The sequence below is a fragment of the Cydia pomonella genome, chromosome 1 (genome assembly GCF_033807575.1).
Source record: "Cydia pomonella isolate Wapato2018A chromosome 1, ilCydPomo1, whole genome shotgun sequence".
Classification (NCBI taxonomy): Eukaryota; Metazoa; Arthropoda; class Insecta; order Lepidoptera; family Tortricidae; genus Cydia; species Cydia pomonella.
In genome coordinates, this window is record NC_084703.1 from 45,388,494 (window position 1) to 45,408,524 (window position 20,031).

General features: G+C 36.2%; 2 protein-coding genes and 1 non-coding gene across 13 annotated transcripts in view; 1 reads left to right on the forward strand and 2 right to left on the reverse strand.

The window, feature by feature from the left end:
- Nucleotides 1-2,125: 2,125 nt before the first annotated feature.
- Nucleotides 2,126-12,910, reverse strand: LOC133525168 (RNA-binding protein 1). Of its 3 annotated transcripts, XM_061861433.1 has the most exons (6): nt 12,752-12,910; nt 12,437-12,645; nt 9,430-9,492; nt 6,935-7,081; nt 4,501-4,557; nt 2,126-2,404 (listed from the first exon to the last, which is right to left on the reverse strand). In XM_061861433.1, the coding sequence occupies exons 2-5, from the start codon at nt 12,643-12,645 to the stop codon at nt 4,545-4,547; spliced, it is 432 nt and encodes a 143-aa protein (XP_061717417.1). In that variant the 5' UTR covers nt 12,752-12,910; the 3' UTR covers nt 2,126-2,404; nt 4,501-4,544. The 3 variants fall into 3 exon arrangements, 2 of the variants coding, with proteins under 2 accessions (XP_061717417.1, XP_061717421.1); XM_061861437.1 differs by lacking the exon at nt 4,501-4,557; XR_009800530.1 differs by lacking the exons at nt 2,126-2,404; nt 4,501-4,557 and adding an exon at nt 8,321-8,610 and having other exon boundaries at nt 6,946-7,081.
- Nucleotides 10,202-10,336, reverse strand: LOC133530122 (small nucleolar RNA SNORA53). Its single transcript, XR_009801259.1, has one exon. It is a non-coding gene; the product is annotated as a small nucleolar RNA SNORA53 (small nucleolar RNA).
- Nucleotides 12,911-12,965: 55 nt separating the features above from the next.
- Nucleotides 12,966-20,031, forward strand: part of LOC133525012 (neuropathy target esterase sws) — a 94,545-nt gene continuing 87,479 nt past the window's right edge. For 4 of the 9 annotated variants that reach the window (XM_061861203.1, XM_061861225.1, XM_061861217.1 and 1 more), the window contains exon 1: nt 12,968-13,454. In XM_061861203.1, coding sequence (XP_061717187.1) covers nt 13,353-13,454 — 102 coding nt within the window. In that variant the 5' untranslated portion in view covers nt 12,968-13,352. Of the gene's footprint in view, nt 13,455-20,031 lie in introns of all 9 variants that reach the window. The other 5 variants (XM_061861209.1, XM_061861242.1, XM_061861234.1 and 2 more) reach the window with 3 other exon arrangements.

Below are 20,031 nucleotides of genomic sequence, written 5' to 3' on the forward strand. Positions count from 1 at the left end.
AAATTCTTTTGGATTATAAGAACATGTTAAACTACTTTTAGGGGATCTGTAATTACCATATTTTTGTAAATATTGAATTTAAAATATCTTTTGGCACACGTCACGTGACCAAACTCGAAACGTCTTTGAAGATTTTGATGACGTCACAACTCGCGGATTGACACTGTTGATAGTTAGGCGATAGACAACAAATGACAAATGTCGTTTGACAGCTCGTATCTTCTACGTGTGTATGTAGTTATGTGTCAAACCGTAAACTGTGACGTCACTCAATTTTCAAAGAGCGTTTTGGGCGCCAAAGCATCCGTCAAAATATATTTTGTTCATTTAATATATTTAAAGCCGTTTTTAGTATAAAGTTGAATTTTAGGGCAACTTTTAGTTAATATGAAACGTAATACGAGCGTTTCAAAAAATTGGAAACAACCCTATTGTATCACACACGGAACCTTGCCTTGTTCTACTGAGAGCCAGAAGATCCATTTCTGATAAGATTAAACATAATGAAAAAAAATGGTTGCAATTTGTAGAAACTACAATTATGAGAAACTAAGCCTGGCATAGGGTTAAATTGAAACTATTTATTATAGAGTATTTCTATTTATATATAAGCTACTTAAACACAGATCTTTATTTAGGCACCTAACAATACCTACAGGTATTCGGTAAATATTATACAGGGATTTTATATAGTAAATAGAACTTCAAAAGTATTTTTATGTAAGTATATGATGTTTTTTTATTTTTCTGTTAGCGATTTTTAATAAGATTATTTTTTGTTAGCTGGTATTTAGACTCCTGTGGTGGCAGCATGGTTCCATTTTTATCACTTGTCGCTATACCCGTCACTTTCGCGCTTACACACTTGTTAGAACGTGACAGCCATGGTGACAAATGATAAAGAGACGACCATCTTAGCCCTACTGGGCTGTGACTATAGATATAATATATATATATATATATATATATATTTGTTTGTTATTCGATTCCGGTGTTGGTTTGGTATAACAGGGTAAGTAACTTCAAAATGAGAACTGATACAAAACTAAAGATGTCGACTGGATATCATAAATGACAATGAGTTGATATACGAGTTGTTTCTACCACATCGTCTACAACATTGACATATATCTAAGGAAGTGCCTCGCCGGCACTAAGAATGGTGCTAGTTCAGTGGTGTCACTCACGAATTCGAGCCAAGCGTACAGTCTAACGTCTAAGTTGAGACTCGCGACCAATCGCACGCGTGATGCGAACTCGTCAACCAATCGCGTTGTAGCGTTAGACTGCACGATTGGCTCGAATTCGTGTGCGTGACACCGCAGTACTGGCCCTATTCATATTGCCCGTCTTAAGATATATGATAATGGTCTATAATGATAACTGAAAATTCGATATACGTTAACCTTAAGGCCGGTTGTAGATGTCCGGTGTTTTCGCCGGACAATTGTCCGGGTTAGGCGACGATGTCTGGTTTTCTTGGGTGTAGCTGTCGGTAGCCATGTACAAAACCGGACGTAGTCGCGTAACACGGTCCGGTTTCCGGCGAAAACACCGGACATCTACAACCGGCCTAAGAGGATAGTAGACCACCATTTCTGCATACAATTCAGTCTTGTTTTCTTCCCTGGATATTGCCAGGAATATATTATTACACAATTTATTGTATACTAACCATAGCTACGCCTGTTCGTTTGAAAGTTTTAGATTTTTTGATTATCATAACAAAGGTTAATTGTGCCGTCAGTTTTGGCCGAACGAAAAAAAAAAACCATTACAAAGTGAACCGTAACGGACGGTTAGTTTACGGTTTAATTTGTAATATACTTATTTACTGTTTAGTTTTTATTTTCACCAGTCTATCGTAAACGGCAGGGTTTGTAACGACATGGCATAAATACAAACAAAAACATTATCCTCCGTTTTCCGTCAGTCGGGTCAAATTTATTTTTCATGTGTAATGCTACCAGTTCACTTCTAGGTTTATTTTCGGGATTTGTCTAAATGAATCTCTTTCTTTCATATGCAAAACGAAAGTGACGCCCACACGACAAACCCAACGAAATGAATTGGTGTCATTTATCACGTGCATTTGGGAATTGTGATAATAAATAAAACATTCCACTATTACGTCTTATATTTATTGTGTCCTTAGCTAATCGAATTAAATGTAATACCGATATTATACTTAAGTCTTAAAGTTACATTTAGTAAACTGATATACAATATTATTTGTAGGTTTACAAACTGATCATCAAGTATGTCAAATCACGAGGCAGAAAGTAATTGCCGAGTAGTGAAATCAAATTTATTGTACTTTACTACATACATGTCAAACACTCACACATGCGCAATCATTCGCGTCACTATGTGTCCTTACTCTGCCATATCCGCTGATTAATATCTGCGAAAGAAAGTTTCAAAAATTAGAAATAGTACTTTGTGCAACGAGGGGGGGTAAGTGAAATTTTGGTTACGAGGTTGGTAATTCCCGACAGCCGCAGGCTGGAAGGAATTAAAGACCCGAGTTTGCAATATTCTTAGCCCCGGAGATATACACAATGTTTATCATCACACTTGCGAAGAAAAAACTAAATTTTAAGTGAAAGAATTCTTACATACGGTGACATATCAAACATTTGTCCGCCATTTTGTAATTTCTTGACAGGTGAGGCATCGAAGGCACAGACCTATTCGGCATTCAGCCACGGTTGAAAATTATGTAAAAATATTTGAATCGGCTGTTAAATTAATCAAATTAAGTAGTTTTAAACATAAATAATAATATTAAATTATAAACGTCAGTATTTTAAAAGTAAAACTCATTTATGCTACTTGGTTTATTTAATTAAAGAAAAAAGCTATAACTCCCTAGGGAGTTATACCTTTTTTTCACAATTCATAACTCCCGCGGGAACAAAATAGGCTGTTGTCCTTCTTACAAGATCTTTTTCGAGCAAGTGTGATGAAAATGTACATTGGCACCCAACATTTCCTCGCGAAAAGGATCATAGCACATGTAAGAACCATCACCCCCATTGGAATATAGGCGTATTTTTTTAACTCTATTCCTGCTACTGGTGTTATCGCTAGTCTGTTTTATATTCTCACGAAAAAATAATGAATAGTTATTTTGTTGTGTTAAGGTAAAAGAACCGCTACCTTTACAATAATTATTTACATATTTGATAAATAAATCGTCAATTCAGCCTTTTATCGCCTTTTGATTTATTAACAGAGATCGGCGGGGGTGAGCCGTTTTCAGTTTTTGCATAACATGGACATACCTTGTCATTTAATGGTAACTGCCCCATGTGTAATTAATAATTATAAACTAATTTTATTTCGGCTGCCTTCACGTCACGTCGCTATCAAAACCGACGGAATGTGATTAATTTATTTTGCACAGCTTTATGCTTAAGTGAGAAAATAGTTTCAACTAGTATTAAAGCAAGCTTCCTTAGATAATATTATTATTATTGTATATCCATTTCACTCCACTCAAATTAGTGGATGTAGAAAGATTTTATATACAAATAAAGCTCAAATAAAACTTAACGCGAAAATAAAAATATTGAAAATATAGAAAAACTTATAGTTATTTATTACAATAGCACAGACAATTAAATGTACAATAAATAAGAAAGCTTAGCACTCGCGTTTTGTAGTGAATTTTAATTTTAGTTTTATCATTTCAGTCTTGTATTCAATCAATCAATCATTTATTTCTAAGAATATGGTACAATGTTGGTGAGTAGAGGGTGTTAGGTCAGCATATTCTGCCGGCATGCATCGGCGTAGAAATATTCAGGTACCTACAATAGTCTATACAAATATACAATATAATTATAAAATTTAAAAATTCAGATACTAAATAATAACATTTTCATTTTTCATTCTTTTAATATTTATACATGGATACTCCATATCCATATTAACATCTACAAGACACAGCTACATGACATTAATGACGTAAAAACAGTTCAACCCCGCCGATCTCTGGTTATTAAATAAATAAAACAAAATAACTTTTTTTTTTAATAGTAGCACCCACCCAGAATACTATTATGTAACTTTATACTTAGTAATGTTTTTTTTTTTTATTTCCTCGTATTCGAAATGAAAACTCGAAATGAGCTGTTAAAATTCGGGTGAAAGGCACCATTTCAGTCTCGGACTATTGGCGTGACACTCGTGACATCTATTGTCAAGTAGCAGCACTGATAAATCCGCTACGTGACGCTAGATGTCGACTATGAAAATAATAAGCGTTTCGGTAATAAACTGATGTATGGAGTGAGCACTCTATGCATGCTTATTTCTCTATGATATCACGGACAATATAATGATTTTTCACTAACAAATCAATTCGTTTTATCTTTGATTAAATATACACATCCTATAGAACCCCTAAAATAACGTGGTAGCGGTGAAAATACAAAACAGACTAATACGAGTAGTGGGAACGAGTAGTTTGAAAGCTGATCTTGAAGTACTCACATACGTAACGCCAAGACAATCATGCATATCCTAGGCTCCAGAATTCAGTCTACGTCCCTGTCGAATTTCATTAAAATCGGTTCAATCAGATCACTTGACAGTGACACCGATATGTACATACACTGACAATGATATTAAAGCTATTGGGGGGTTTAAATTAACACACAGTTTCTAAAGGTTTCGTCCACGAATGAGAGATTTAAATGAACTATAAGGTAGAAGTACTAGTGCTCGACGCTGCACTAGTCATCGGCATGGGCACTTAATTTCATGGAAATATAGGTTAAATTTGAACAACGAATATTTTTCTGTATTCGAACTTAATCCGTGTCATTTTGACATAAAGTGCTCATGTCGAGTACTAGTGCAGCGTCGAGCACTAGTACTTCTACCTTATCTTTTGATTGATCTCACTCACTCTTCAACTCACTGATGATTTAACTCGCACATTAACTCATCTCAGTGTTCCTTGCTCGCTCTTTCTCACTCATGATTCTAATGAGCCAGCCAAGCGTAACGAGCGAGTGAAACGATGCGAATGTGTGTCGAAGTGGTTTGTAAGAAAATCGGAAGGTGTAGGGAAAACATGGCGGAATCGTATCGCGCAATTCGCCATCTTGGTCGCACTATGGCTATGTGTATCTATCCGATTATTGACATCTCTCTCTACTCACTCGTGAAAAATATAGTCTACAGATCCACTGAGCGAAATGAATGATATACAGTATGTCCCTAGCCATTGGACAATGCCGGAATGTACATATGCATTAGGGTATTTAGAACCAGTGTACAAAGTATCATAACAACCGGTGTAGCGGTTTCGAAGAAATTAACAAATTACCATTTTTTACTTTGGAGCAGCCTGTATGTGTTAGTAGCATCTAAGGTAATATGCTCAAAGAATAGTATGGAACCTTCTTCGACCTTTTTGATTATCTTTTTTATTTATGACACTAATAAGCTTCTGACTTTTGAAAAATGTCATCGTTATCAAATATTTCGAACAAATTGTCAAAAACAGTGCCAAAGATTAACACAGTGTGTTTCTTTTTGTTGTCGATTATTGCAAATAACTTTTTTCGAAATTTTTTATTTTTTATCTTTTGTTCTAATTAAATAAATATTAACGTCAGAGCAATCCTGAGAAGTAACCCTACGTGGGATTTCAAGGTTTGTCCAATGGCTAAGCGAAGATATGAATCAATCTTTGCGTTTTGCGCAATTTATAAGTCTAAGAAAAATACATGTTTCGCTTTTGATATAGAACATTTAGAAGGCGCTGTACATTTTGATTATCCAAAGTTGGTATTTGACGATCCAGTTCAGCTGTCATCGAGACTTCTGAGAAGACATGTCACTTCTAAAAAACATGATGCGGTACAGAGAGCGTCAAGTCTACGTTCTGTTTTTATATCCCAAATAATAAAACGACAGTTTTATTGATCCAATTTTCTTGCCCTTGAAGATATTTTGGACTTAATTAACTGGTGATGAATGATGGACCGCGCAAAGCTAAGTTCAGTTCCTTGTTTAGCTAGTTAGAGCTCATATAAGCTCCCTCAAAATTTGCTTGTTTTTCTTTAACAGTTTTGCACATTAACTAGACTTTTCTAGGGTTCCAATTGACCGTAGCTCTGCAGCAAGCGACCAACTTATTATTTTTGTCAAAGGAACTTACACCATAACTTACTGGATTTGGTCGCTTCCTGCATCAATAAAAAAATTGAGCTCTGCATACCGTCAATTGGAATTGGAACCATCTTGACGCGAGTCTTTTCATCGTCACTGGGGTAGTAAAACTGTACTTTTTAATATCAGAGATATACAGGGTGGGCAAATAAGAAGTATACATTTTGTTTTTAAATTTTAACTGTATTAAGTTCAAAAATTATTAGGTATTGTTTTAAAAATATATTCTTCAGGGTTGGCAAATTCATGCGAAACATAATGTCTGACATATGTCCACCTCTAACAGCAGGCAAATGTAAGCCCTTATCATCCCAATGTTCAGCATCTATTCGCACATTTTTGGCATTATCTTAGTACATTTGTGTCGAATAGTCGGTTTTAACTGTTTAAATTACATCAGCTCGTTAGCATAGACACGTAATTTTAGATAGCCCCACAGAAATAAGTCAAGAGCTACAAAATTTGGAGAATTTGGGTGCCAATCACTGTCACTTTTTTTCAAAATTAATCGAGCAAACGTGTTTTAAACAACAGAAACATTTGAGATAAAATTGCTTGCTGCTAGTGGTATACATTTGGCAGAAATTATATTCCGTATACAATTGCCAACCCTGAATAATATATTTATGAAAAAATATTTAATAAAATTTCCACTTAATGTAATTAAAATTTAAAAACAAAGTGTATCATTCTTATTTGTCCACCCTGTACTAGAGAGCCGGCAAAAGGTCTAACTTATACACACCTGTTCTTGCTCTCCGACCGGCTGCGCCTGTCCCTCGAGCGCGAGCGACGCACGGACGGCGAGCGGCGCCTCACGGACGGCGAGCGGCGCGGCGACGGAGAGCGGCCGCGCGAGTACGAACGCCGGCGGGGGCTGCGGCTGCGGGACCTATGCGGAAATAGTGGTGAGTTGGAGCGAGCGAGGGAGACGAGTGGTGTGAAGTCCGGTTGTAAGGTCGATGTGTTGTTTTAGATTGTTTTTACGCTTTCAAGTCAACACTCATTTATAGGAGATGGATTGTGACGTTGCAGATTGCGTTCTCATGCTAACTTCAGAGTGAAGCGTTGACTCGGGCAAAAAGTAGCTGAAGTATGGCCATGTATTCATTAAAAACGGGAGGAGCGAGTGTTAACGGCGATTAATGTTCAAGGAGTAACATTATAGTCCATGAATATCTCATTTCGTTTAGTTTCGAATTTTCCGTTGGCTAGGCCTAGTTACTTTATCGGACTACGGAGCCACTTAAATTTAACACGCTGGATTTATGCTTTATTGCATTTCTGTTACTTTTGTAATTTGGTCGTAAAAAATTAATTTTTATAAATGCTTACCAATTTACTCAAAACCTAAAACATATTTAAATGTCAATATGAGTTGAGAGATCTTGACAAACGAAATTCAAAATGTTAAAACTTTGACATTTACCAAACATCACACCACTCACTTGCGGAAACACAAACTATTGAAAATGGGGTTTAAATTTACCGGCTTATTCTATGTTGAGAGCCCTATAACAAAAGTTAATCCTACGCTCGGCTAGTGCTAAGGTAAGATCACAGACGGCTGACAGAGTAACAGCATCAAACCAGATTGCACTACTACATACCCGCTGGTATTTACATGGCGACTCTGCCATATGTATAAAGGAACGCGCGCATGTAGCAGTGTAATCTCTTGGTACAATCAGCATAAAATAGGTAGTAACGCCCAAAGTGTACTAATATATCATAACCACAGACCTACAATGTACAAGATTGTCAGTCAGATATGAAAATGCGACCAAAATAGGAATGATGTCAAGTACTCTGAAACATTTTGCGATTGCGTAAATAACATCACAATACTGTTACTTTTCAACTTACATTCCAAGATATAGTCTCCCAGCTTTTCGTATTTTGCAGTCTGCTAAGCATATAGCTAAAGAACGCGCTCATTAAAATAATTCCATTTACACACTCTGTCTTAAAGCCTAAGCGTCATACTAGATCTGTGATTATAACCCTTGATACCATATAATTAAGGATCAATCTTTGGCGGTCACTAAATTATTCGACGTTAACTGCACACATGGACGTTGTTGCTCCGTCAATAAACTCGTCTATGAAGGTAGTATAGGATAAAAAGTACCGAATATGGTGAGCTGTCGCTGGTGCAGGAAACGGGGGCAAGTTTCCGTTGACCGAGGTAATACAAGAGCTAAGGATAGCTCCGCTGGTGTGCAGTAGAAGCGATTAGGTTCCTACACTGTGTGGCTCATAGAATATTAGGAAGGTAGAGGTCAGGTGAAGGCCGTGGGAGGATCGTTGACTTCGGCGCGAAGCTGGTCGTCGAGAGCAGCCTTGCATGTAATTAACGAGCCGTAGTGGAGAGATGTGGTGAGGTCGTTGGTGAGTTGGTTGGTGGTTGATAAAATGGACCTGCAATAGTTCCAACACCCACCTCTTTTAATCACACTTGTAAAGTAACTTAACTACAACAGCGGTTTTTAAAAGCATTTTGTTAAAGTGAACGGGCTGATGGTCCAATTTTTGATACACTTTTATTTTTCTTTCAAAAATCAAAGTTATCCAACTTTAAAGCATGGTTTTGGAGCGCCTATTTCGTTAACTTAACTGTTGTCATCTTAGGACAAATATATTTGGGCACTACATACCATTTCTGTTGTCAACATAGAAATGCCGGCTGACAATTGTCAAATTGGTGAAATAGGGACTTGGTGTGGAAAAAATTTGACGAAATCTATACACATCAAACAGTCATGTTATTACTGTTGTATGCTCAATATGATTTCAAACTCACAACTGCAGTAGGAAAGATCATTAATGATGCCAGACTGCTGTTACATGTGATGAAATAGTAAATACACATATAAAATATCGATTGGACCACCAGTAAGGTGAGTACTTCCACTAACAAATTTTCAATTCACTTGAAAAGAGTTAAATGAAAGGGCCCACCCTCATTCACTATGTGCAAAGTTTCTAATTATAATTAAGTTCCAAGTGTCATTTGGTTCAAATGCTGCCGACACTGATTAAATTTTGAATAAATCGTGTGCCAATAACGGCTCGGTCACACAGGCGCGGATCCGCGCGCCACGGCGGTGTGCAAACGTGTGTTTCGCTCACACAGCGGATCTGCGCGCGAATCCGCGTCAGTGTGATCGAAGCCTAGCTGTGAAGGTCAGCAGGATAGCTTGAAGAGCTTGGTTTGAATAGCGAGCATGTGTCAAATACCTTCTGTCGCGTCGGGTGCGTCCGTTGGACATCTCGACGCGGATTCTGGTGCCGCAGCAGCGTCTGGTGACAATGAAATATTATTAAGTAAATAAATAATTGAACAGAAACCTTTAGGTGGTTATTAATGTCCCCATATAGGAAATTGCTGATAAACGCCTTAATCAACTGCAATAATAGTTATCTTGCTCAATGATGTATGATGATAAATATCTGGTACTATCATACTTATAAGACAGTTTTAAAAAATTTCATTGAAACTAACGATGGGCCTTACGGGCACTAAGAATGGTGGCAGTTGGCAGTTCAGTGGTGTCACTCAGGAATTCGAGCCCATCGTATATAGGTCATACTGAGCAACTTTTACCATGGGACCAATCCAGTTGAAAAAAAAATTGTTACATTTTTGGCTGTCTTACCTTGACATTTTCTATGTGAGTGAAATTTTTTTTCATGTTGTTGGGGTTTTCCCATAGTAAGTTGCTCAGTATGACCAATATATTCAGGGTGTAAATTTTTGCGGGTGACTAAATAAACATCCTGTATAACAAAAACTCTATAGTGTCCAAAAACATCTGGTCACTTGAGTGTTGCTCTATAGAGTTTACATGTTCGTGTCAAAGTAACTCTGTCAGTTACCTCTTTACAGTTAAACCGCTGAACTGATTTAGATGAAAATTGGTATGGAGATATGAGGCCCAAGGAGACAGTATAGTTTATATAACAATAATCATCATGAAGATGAAGTACTGGTTAGAAGTAAATTATGTAAATGTTCCCCAATTCAAGACAAGTGCCGTACCTTGTGTACAACACATGTCAGTCTTAATTTGGAGGTATCGTAATGTAGCACACTTATGACTCAAGCATTTCATATAGAAAACGAAATGGATCTAAGGAGCGTGCAAATTTCATGTCTTTTATAATCACCTGCTGTTTGGTCTGGGTCTGGAATTAAATATAAAAATTTTGGTCCAGCTACACATATGTTGCCATATTACTTTTTCAATGTTTATACATGGAGAGTTGCATTTTGGCTTTGCTTTTCAACAGATTGGCTTCATAGACCCAGGTTTTATAGGGTTTAGGCGTGTAATACTTTAATAATTCCTCCAAATTTACTCACAGTGCCCGATTGCTAACTTATCTTCTCTGATTCAATCCACCAACTCTGATTTAGAACGCATTCTGCACTGGAGCTCCTGTTATGGAATTAAAGTTAATCCTGCGAAGACTCAAGTCATTATTATTGGTAGCCCTATGAATATAGCAAAGGTGAATTTTGAGAGTCTGCCTCCTATCTTATTCGATGGGGTCCAGATCCCGTACTCGTCCCAAGTTAAGAATCTGGGAGTGATTTTGGATCGTACTCTTTCTTGGGGTCCGCAACTTAATGAGGTTGGACGAAAAATTTTTGCTGCCGTGGGATCGCTTAGGCGTCTCCGCAACTTTTTACCGCTTGCCACTAAAATTGCGCTGGCGCAATCACTTCTTCTTCCTATTCTAGACTATGCTGACATATCTTATCTCGATCTTACAGAAGAGCAATTAAACAAGCTTGAACGTCTTCAAAATGTGTGCATTCGTTTCATTTTTGGGCTACGGAAATTTGACCATGTCTCCAGCTTTCGGTCACAGCTCAAGTGGTTACCGATACGTTTTCGACGTAATACGCATATCCTTTCTCTTCTCTACAGTACCTTATTTATTCCTAATTCTCCTGGTTACCTTAAAAAGCGGTTTAGTTTTCTTTCGTCTGTTAGGTGTTCTCAAAATCTTCTTCTTGCTCCCCCTCGGTCATCTAGTAAGTTCTACATCAAATCCTTCACTTTCCAGTCTGTAAGAATGTGGAATGCTTTGCCCATTGATATAAAACGAGCTCAATCCTTAACCATTTTTAAAAAACGTCTTAAAGAGCATTATTTATCACTTTCTTAGTCCTGGTCATTAAATTCTCCTTTATTTTCTCTACCTGGTTGTTACTTCACTCCCTAGAATGCTTAATATTTATTTATGTAGGTTTATGTAGTGTATTATTGTAATTTAAATAATTTATGTAGTTTATGTAGTGTATGTTTTATTGTTTGTAGTTTATAATTTTAAAATTAACATATTATAAGTATACTTGTTTTATTGTTGTTTTGCACTGCCCAATAGCCTATTTCTTGCCACCGGTTCGCTATCTGAAGGTTGTCTGGAAGAGATCGCTTTATAGCGATAAGTCCGCCTGTTGTTACCTACTAATTTAAGTCCTGTATTGTTTGTATTATGAGTTTTTCTTTAGTAGTGCACAATAAAGAATTTTATTATTATTATTATTATTATTATTATAATTTCAAATAAAGTAAAGTGTCATTAATGTGTTGAAAGCTAGTAAAATTTCCAGAATAACCTGGCGTTATAAAATACCTAGAAGAAATAACCGTTTTATTAATATTTTCATTTAACCATTGTTCAATCACTGAATAAAACGAGGGTTAAGCGCGCTTTTATCAAATAGTAGGGTAGAAGGGGAATTATAGAAACAGTCTCTTACTTACTGTAAATATACGGACTAAGGTGCCAAAATGTGTACACACCATAATTTAAGTGCAATAAGGTCGTGTCGTGTATACATATCTATGGGACTTAGTTCGTATCGATATTTTGAGACCTGAATGTACCACGAGACTACTGATAGAAGATAAGAAATGAATACATAAAAAAATCGCAAAGCTTACGTTGACAATAAATTATGACCTTTCGTCTGCATAGACATAAGAAACCCAAAAACAAAAAGTAAAGCCACGCAAACAGAAATTACATGTGCGATAAGTAGGTCTCGAACAAATACAAGATGGCGGGCGGAAGGAACTACAGCGTAATAATGTTCACCATCCATTTCACTCTTTCACACATCAATCGATAGCTGACAGAGCGAAATGGAAAATCATGAATATGTTAGATGTAGCTCAATATCGATCGCAGGAGAAAGGACGCCTAAATAAATAAATAAAATAGTACTTACGTTCCATCGAGACCTCGCACTGAATCTTCGGCGTCCCGCGGGTCTTCAAACTCCACGAACGCAAAACCCGGAGGATTGCGCGCCACCCACACGTTTCTTATGCTCCCGTATTTGGAAAACACCTTTTCTATCTCGTATTTAGATGCGTTTGTACCCAAATTGCCCACATAAACTTTGCAAGACAGGTCCCATTCCCGGTAGCGCGACATCTGAAAAGGATATTAGTTGATTTATCAAGCCCAATAGGGAATGCTCGACGCCATTTTAATATAATTGTAACGCCACACAAATGCCATGTTAATGGGATAATCATACCTCGTATAGTTAAATAAGATCAGATACTTATCGAAGTGGATAATCAAAAGTAATTATTTAGTTGTACAGACGTAAAGGCAAAGGCAAGACTTTTCACTACGCACAACCCGCCGTCCAAACGTCTAGAACGCGAATGAAATGAATGAAAAGAAAAATCTAATTACTGCTGAGTGAATGGAACGACTGAATGAGTGAAGGAAAATCAATGATCGGTCATTAGCTAGTGATGTGAAATTGAATGTTTCTAGAATTGGTACCACATTGGTACGTACCGTAAATCGTTGATTCTTTGTACAACTAAAATATTTGTTTATGTTTGCAAAATAAGGGCAGATGTGATGGAAATCCGGTAAAATATAATCTAACATTAAGTAAAAGGGACTATGTAGTACAAAATATTTAAATTCCAAACATTTCTATACTTTACTTGCCTTAGCTGTCATCTGTGTCGAATATCAACATCATTTATATTCCTTTCCTGACTTTCCTCTTTAGTCTTATCTGTGACTTTTCTTTTGCGGCCGTGTATGTAGGCACTTGAATTTTATTCACGGCTATTTTCAAGTGTTAAGTGTAATGATTTTTATTAAAGATTTACAAAATGGATGTGGTAGGCCTTCTGAATAATATACATGATAAATCGGATATGTTTGCGGTCAAGACATGGACGGCGGAATGGACTAATAATTTAGAAGAAAACCAGGTTTGTATTGATTTTCTTTGCGTTTCTTCAATAATTTGTGCATATTTCCGTGTTTTTATGCGTGTCTAAGCTAGTAGAAGTAATCTAGATTTTTTTCGGATGCGGAAGTGCATCTTCCTGGCCTTAGTTAGATAACAGTTGTAACAATAGATCTGATATCCTTGAAGTCAACGTGAGCAAATATTATTTGCGATAGGCCAAACAAAGGTTGCTTTACTAATGCGACACAAAATTTGTCAACAACCGCAAACACCGCTCATAGTTATCTCTCAAAACACATGCTTACAATTTTCAAATTGTTGTTTCTGCAATATAGTTATGAGTAATGCAATAATAATTATATTTATGAATAGTTTTTCAAAGCAAGCACGTTTTAATTCTTATATTATTTAAATTAAAACTGTGGTTATCATAAACTGGAATTATTATGGCATTTTTAAACTGTTATAGGGTGTTCTCATTTATCAACTTGTGATACACATCAATACTATGTAGAACATAAAATATTAAAAAGTTTAATAGATATTCGACTGTAAAAGAAGTAGATTGAAGCAGATAATATGGAACAATCTATTTTCCATATTATCTGCTACTTATTTCTTTTAAAAAGCCAATGGAATATTTGTTAGCACTAAAACATACTTTTTCTTATACTATGTGTGTGGCAAACAAGCATACATAAGCAGTCTCCGTAGCCTATGTATACCTGTAACTCCAGAGGAGTTACATGCGCATTGTCGACCCTAACACTGCACCCTCGTTGAGCTCTGGTAACCTTACTCACCACGCAGGTAGGAACACAACACTATGAGTAGGGTCTAGTGTTATTTGGCTTTGGTTTAAATGTGAAACTATTAACTTTGTAGGAAGGTTGTAGGAAATTTTGTAGGAAGGTTGGGTATGCGAGCCATATGAAAGCACACCAGAGAGTGGAACAGCGGCACTCTGTTAACGGTAATTGAAAATGACTACTCCAAAACACACAAATGCTGTTGCCGAAATCGGTCAGGAGTATCATCATCATCATCAAATGAAATATAGGGACTTTGTTGCTAGTTATCTTTGAGCAACACCGGGAAGGGAAACGGCATTCACACTATTTCCCCTCTGCCAAAGCATAGGTACAACTGTACCTATGGCAGTGCATGTTGTGACTCGTCCGTACACAAAAGAAGATCAAGGTTTGCAACATTTGTCTCTGACATTTATCATTTTCTATGTATTTGTGTTGTCTTTACAGATTGGATTTTGTATGTAGTGACTGAGAAGTGTGACTGTGTGCATGTTTCGCCCCCGCAAAAAATGGCAGAATGATTTGTTCGGTAATATATCACATGAGCTCCTCCCTTTTGACGTGTCGGGAGCCGGAGTTGCTTGAAGCTAGTTATAGTCAATATTTTCTGTAAGTATCTACTTGATACTTGTTTTATTTTTTCAAAACAGTTTGCTATTTTGATATAGCCAATATTATTCAAATTAGCAATATGAGAGAGTCAGACCAAGCTAAGTTGGAAGTGATTTTAATAGCCCTCTGGGCTATTTTGTGACTCCCAGAAGCAGTGGTGGATTTCCAGTGTTGGCCACCCTAGTCTCCAGGCCCTGTAGTAACTACTAGCCTCCTCTTTCTCAGCACCCATCATATAGAATATTGACTGCTGCCTTGCCGCCCTAGGCCCGGGCCTACTGGGGCTCAGGGCAAATCCAACATTGGTTAGAAGAAATATACTACATTCTAGTTCTAGTATCGTTCAAAAAGAAAGTTCAAGTAACTTAGAGCAAAAATATAACATTATAATTAAATTCCGTTCTCAATTTGTAATGGCCTTTCTCAACAAAACAATAACAGCACGTTTTGCGGTTTAAAAGATCTTGGCCTCCTCAAAAACAACATGTTTATTGATAAAAATACTTCCTACCCGTATACTAAAAATAGCTCTGTTGGTTAACTTTATAAATGAATATTCTGTCTAAATAGCAGCGCTGAGATAACAAAATGCTACTCGCTTATTCTTAAACCTAGTATTTATAAGCAAGCGTAGCGACATCATTTATAACTTCGAAAAATGGTCCACGTAAATGACGCATATCTGACACATATCACTAAAAGTCATCCCTCCTCCATAAATGTAATCCTGCTCAAAGCTTTGAATATTTTTCCCACTATTTAAAAAGATGTGATTGGTCAATAAAAGTATTGTTGACATAAATAAACTTTTATATGTCTTAGGGCATATGCACAAATCACGCGAGGTTCGATAGGAGGGGAGGGGGGGTCACGAAAAAATCACGACAGATAGTGAACGAAACTAAGAAAAAATATCTACCACATACTTTTTCTCGGTTTCGTTAAACGTAAATCATCACTTGGCACTTCAAAATAGCGAGTATAAACAAGATTTACCGTACACAATACTATCTATATTAAAATTAGCTCGAATAAAATAAAAAATACACGTTATGTGGTGTGCACAAGCCCTTATCTCTTGCGCGGCATTACTATATTTGAAGTCATGCGCGCAGTACTTGAGTCACTCGTGGCACAATTCCTGTGGGGTCATATTTGAGCCTTTTGAGTTATAGTAGAATTCTATATATGTAGTTCTTAAACTTATATACCATCACCCACACTGTTAACTGCACATCAGTGGACCTTATTACAAAAGGCATAAGGTCCAGCAATGGACAGTTAAGAGTGTTGCTGTTTGTACCATCTTCTGACTAGATGTTTAGATAGTTAAGTATTCTTATAAGAAACATACATACTGATATACTGCAATTTTTCTCTAGTTACTTAATTAAAAATGTTCTTTACCTAGCCTGCGGCGGCATCATGGTTCCATTTTTATCACTATGCCCGTCACTTTCGCACTTACATACTCATTAGAACGGGACAGGTATGGTGACAAATGATAAAGAGCCGACCATCTTAGCCCTACTGGCTTACCTTGTGATGAAATACTTATCTGATTCTTATCATCTCTTTTAAATTCGTGCCAAAGTCCATAATTTGTTATTACTTGTTAAAGATAATGATGAAGTACTTTAATTAGCATGTGCAGTTTTTCTTAACCAATATATTTCAATCAATCCCATGTAGGTACGAGTTTATTTTTTGCCGAAACTAAGGTTCGGTTTTGCTCGAATTTCGGCCGAAACAGAGCCTTTGGCCAATACATGATTTTTATGCCAAAATCTGCCGAAACCAAAATGAAAACTTTGGTTGGACACTAATTATTTGTGACATTCTCAGGCCAAAGCCATCACTTCATTGATTGTCAATGTCAATTAGGATAATTTTGAAGATCTTTATGATACAAGCTATTACCTAATACTATTTGCTAACCTTTTTGGTCCGAGGATTAACTGGTAAATAATGCCTTCTGGCTTTAAGTTCGCCTTTTGTACACCTTTTACTGTGCAATAAAGTTGAAATAAATAATACCAAGTACAGTCACGTCTGAAAATATCGGTACGAAAAATGTGCCTAAAATATGTATACGCTACCATAATATACGGGCAATATTTTTGGCACTTTTTCGTGCCGATATTTTCAGACCAGACGTGACCGTACCCTTTGAAGCATCTCACAAATTACTCTTGAATACCTCAGAAAACATTGGCCAATTTTCAATGTTAAACTAAATCCGTAGCAGAAACCATTATTAGAGAAATCAAGAGATTATATGGAATACACCTTTTGTTCCAAAATGGTTATAAGCTGTATGTGTTAGGTATCCGCTGGATGGCGCGGTTGCACGCACGCGGGTGACATCGTAGGTAAAATCCGTCGCACGTGTCCGCGCTAGTTAGCGGCGCTCATATAATATGTCGCTAACCCGCTCAACCGCTCCATGCAACCGCGCCAGCTAGCGGACGCTCTTGTAATGTAGATATACAAAGAAATGAATCGTTGATACAAAGATCAATTGCCAGAGAAAACTGGTTTTATAACTTTGATCTTTGTTTAGCTACACTGTCGATCAAGCTCCATATTATACAACGTGTCCCAAAACTCAACGATAAGCCGGCACCAGAGGATGGAGCTGCTTATGATTAGTCGAGAAAAAATAAGGAAAAAAATATATCTCAATTATTTTAGAAATTACAGAAAAAAAATGAAATTCATTGAAAATCGACATCCCTAATGGTATTTTTAACGACCATGTCTACAAATATTCAAATATTACTGTTTTTTATTTTGTTTTTGGAAACTTCTGTAGCCCTGCTATCTAACACAGTTCTTAAAAATACCAAATTACATGTAGTTTTTACACAAAAAATAATCAAAATTCATTTTGTCCCTACAATTTTGAAAGATTGTTTCTTACAGTCCACTTTCAATCATCATGGTGTAAAAAAATAGTATCGACACCACTATGGCAATTATTTTCAAAAGTTGACGCAACTAACCAAGATTCCAAAATGGTATAATACTTTGGGAAACCTAGTCACAACAAAAAACAACGAATTTTTAAACAAGAACCGACATTTTTAAATGTTGATATTAATCACTTTTGAAAAGGGTTGTTGTTGCAAGTTTTAAAATTTCAATGGAAAATGTGGGTAGTTAATACAATTTTCAAGTCAGTACACTCTGATCCTTTGTTCGCTGTGCACCGTTCCGTATTAATTGATGTGGCTCTCATACTAACAACTCTTGGCTTTGCTTTTTGGACTGGTGATCTGCAAACTGTACTGACCTGGCATTATTTTGGACTGTGATTGTGTTTTGTCAATGGTAGAAGATATGCACGACGGATAAAACGATCATTTCTAAGGCGATGTCATGTCTGTATTAATGCCGGTGGCAGGCAATTTGAACATTTACTGTAGTATTAATAATGTAGTAAATGAATTTAAAAAAAAGGAAAAAAAATTGTACCATTTCTTTGCATTTATTCAAAATTTTTCAACAACAAAAATCCTTTTTTGGGTACAGTAAAAGTGATTACCGCCAACATTAAATAATGTCGATTCTTGTTTAAAAATTCGTTGTTTTTTTTTGTGACTAGGTTTCCTAAAGTATTATACCATTTTGGAATCTTGGTTAGTTGCGTCAACTTTTGAAAATAATTGCCATAGTGGTGTCGATACTATTTTTTTACACCATGATGATTGAAAGTGGACTGTAAGAAAAAATCTTTCAAAATTGTAGGGACAAAATGAATTTTGATTATTTTTTGTGTAAAAACTACATGTATTATGGTATTTTTAAGAACTGTGTTAGATAGCAGGGCTACTTAAGTTTCCAAAAACAAAAAAAAAAACAGTAATATTTGAATATTTGTGACATGGTCGTTAAAAATACCATTAGGGATGTCGATTTTCGATGAATTTCATTTTTTTTCTGTAATTTCTAAAATAATTGAGATATATTTTTTTCCTTATTTTTTCTCGACTAATCATAAGCAGCTCCATCCTCTGGTGCCGGCTTATCGTTGAGTTTTGGGACACGTTGTATATGGATCATATAAGGAAAATACAGTATAATATTTACGTGAAGTTCCTTTTATGCAGGCTATTTCTTCAATCCATTTATACTGCGCAACTTTGTAATGAGTCAGGTTCTTAACCAAAAGAGATAAATAAGATTTGAGCTTCCACATGCAAATATTTATATTTATATATATTTATATATATATGTTTTACAACAATTAAACAATGGTTTAAGTAGTGCGGAAAGTAATTTAGCACAGCGAAAGCAGAAATTAAAAGAACTGGCCAAATCAAAATTAGGATTTCCAATAAGGTCGTTTAGCCAGCATTTGTATACAAACTAAAAAAAAACAATTAAAAATAGAAAATACAGGATAACTTAAATTAAAACTTAAAGTTCTGTAACGGGTAGCAAACAAAACAAGATTAAAAAAAAAAAACAAAATTAAAGAAAACAAAAAGTCCTCGTGTGCTGAGGATCGAACCCAAGACAAAAATATTTCGACCAGACGTCTGAACCGCCGAACCAACAGTCCGTTGTTAATAGCGGCGAATCTAGTGTTCTTATAAACGAACGTCTCGTCAGCCCTTCATTTAATTTTCTGGTCTTGATTATTATATTTGATACACGTTTAATCACCGTGTGCATAAGGGGCGTTCCTCAAAGGCTGTGAACAACACAATGACAGTATGTGAATGCAAGTTACATTTAGGTCGAGCGAATTGCATTCACATACTATAACAATTGCAGGCAAAAACACTTACCCCCTGTCTGGATAAAGATTATGCACTTATTTTAGCAATTACTGAACCAAAATTCAATTAGTTTACAACCAAATTGCACTAAAAACTGAATTATTTCATTATAATTTCATCCGCGGACACAGTGACATTCACTCGCCGGACCGGATCCTTTCTCTCGCCACCCTCATTTTGTAAGAATCACCGACGTGAATCAATGCGCAAAACTAGCGATCTCTAAGACCCGTAACGACATCTATCTCAAGATTGAGTAAACAATCATTACAACTTATACTATGGGACCAAAAAAATAGTTTCATACATTTTGGCTGATCAGATGTTGGTGGTTTTCTTCGTTGTTTTTGTTTGATATCTGGGGCAATATTCCGTTCATGGTTAA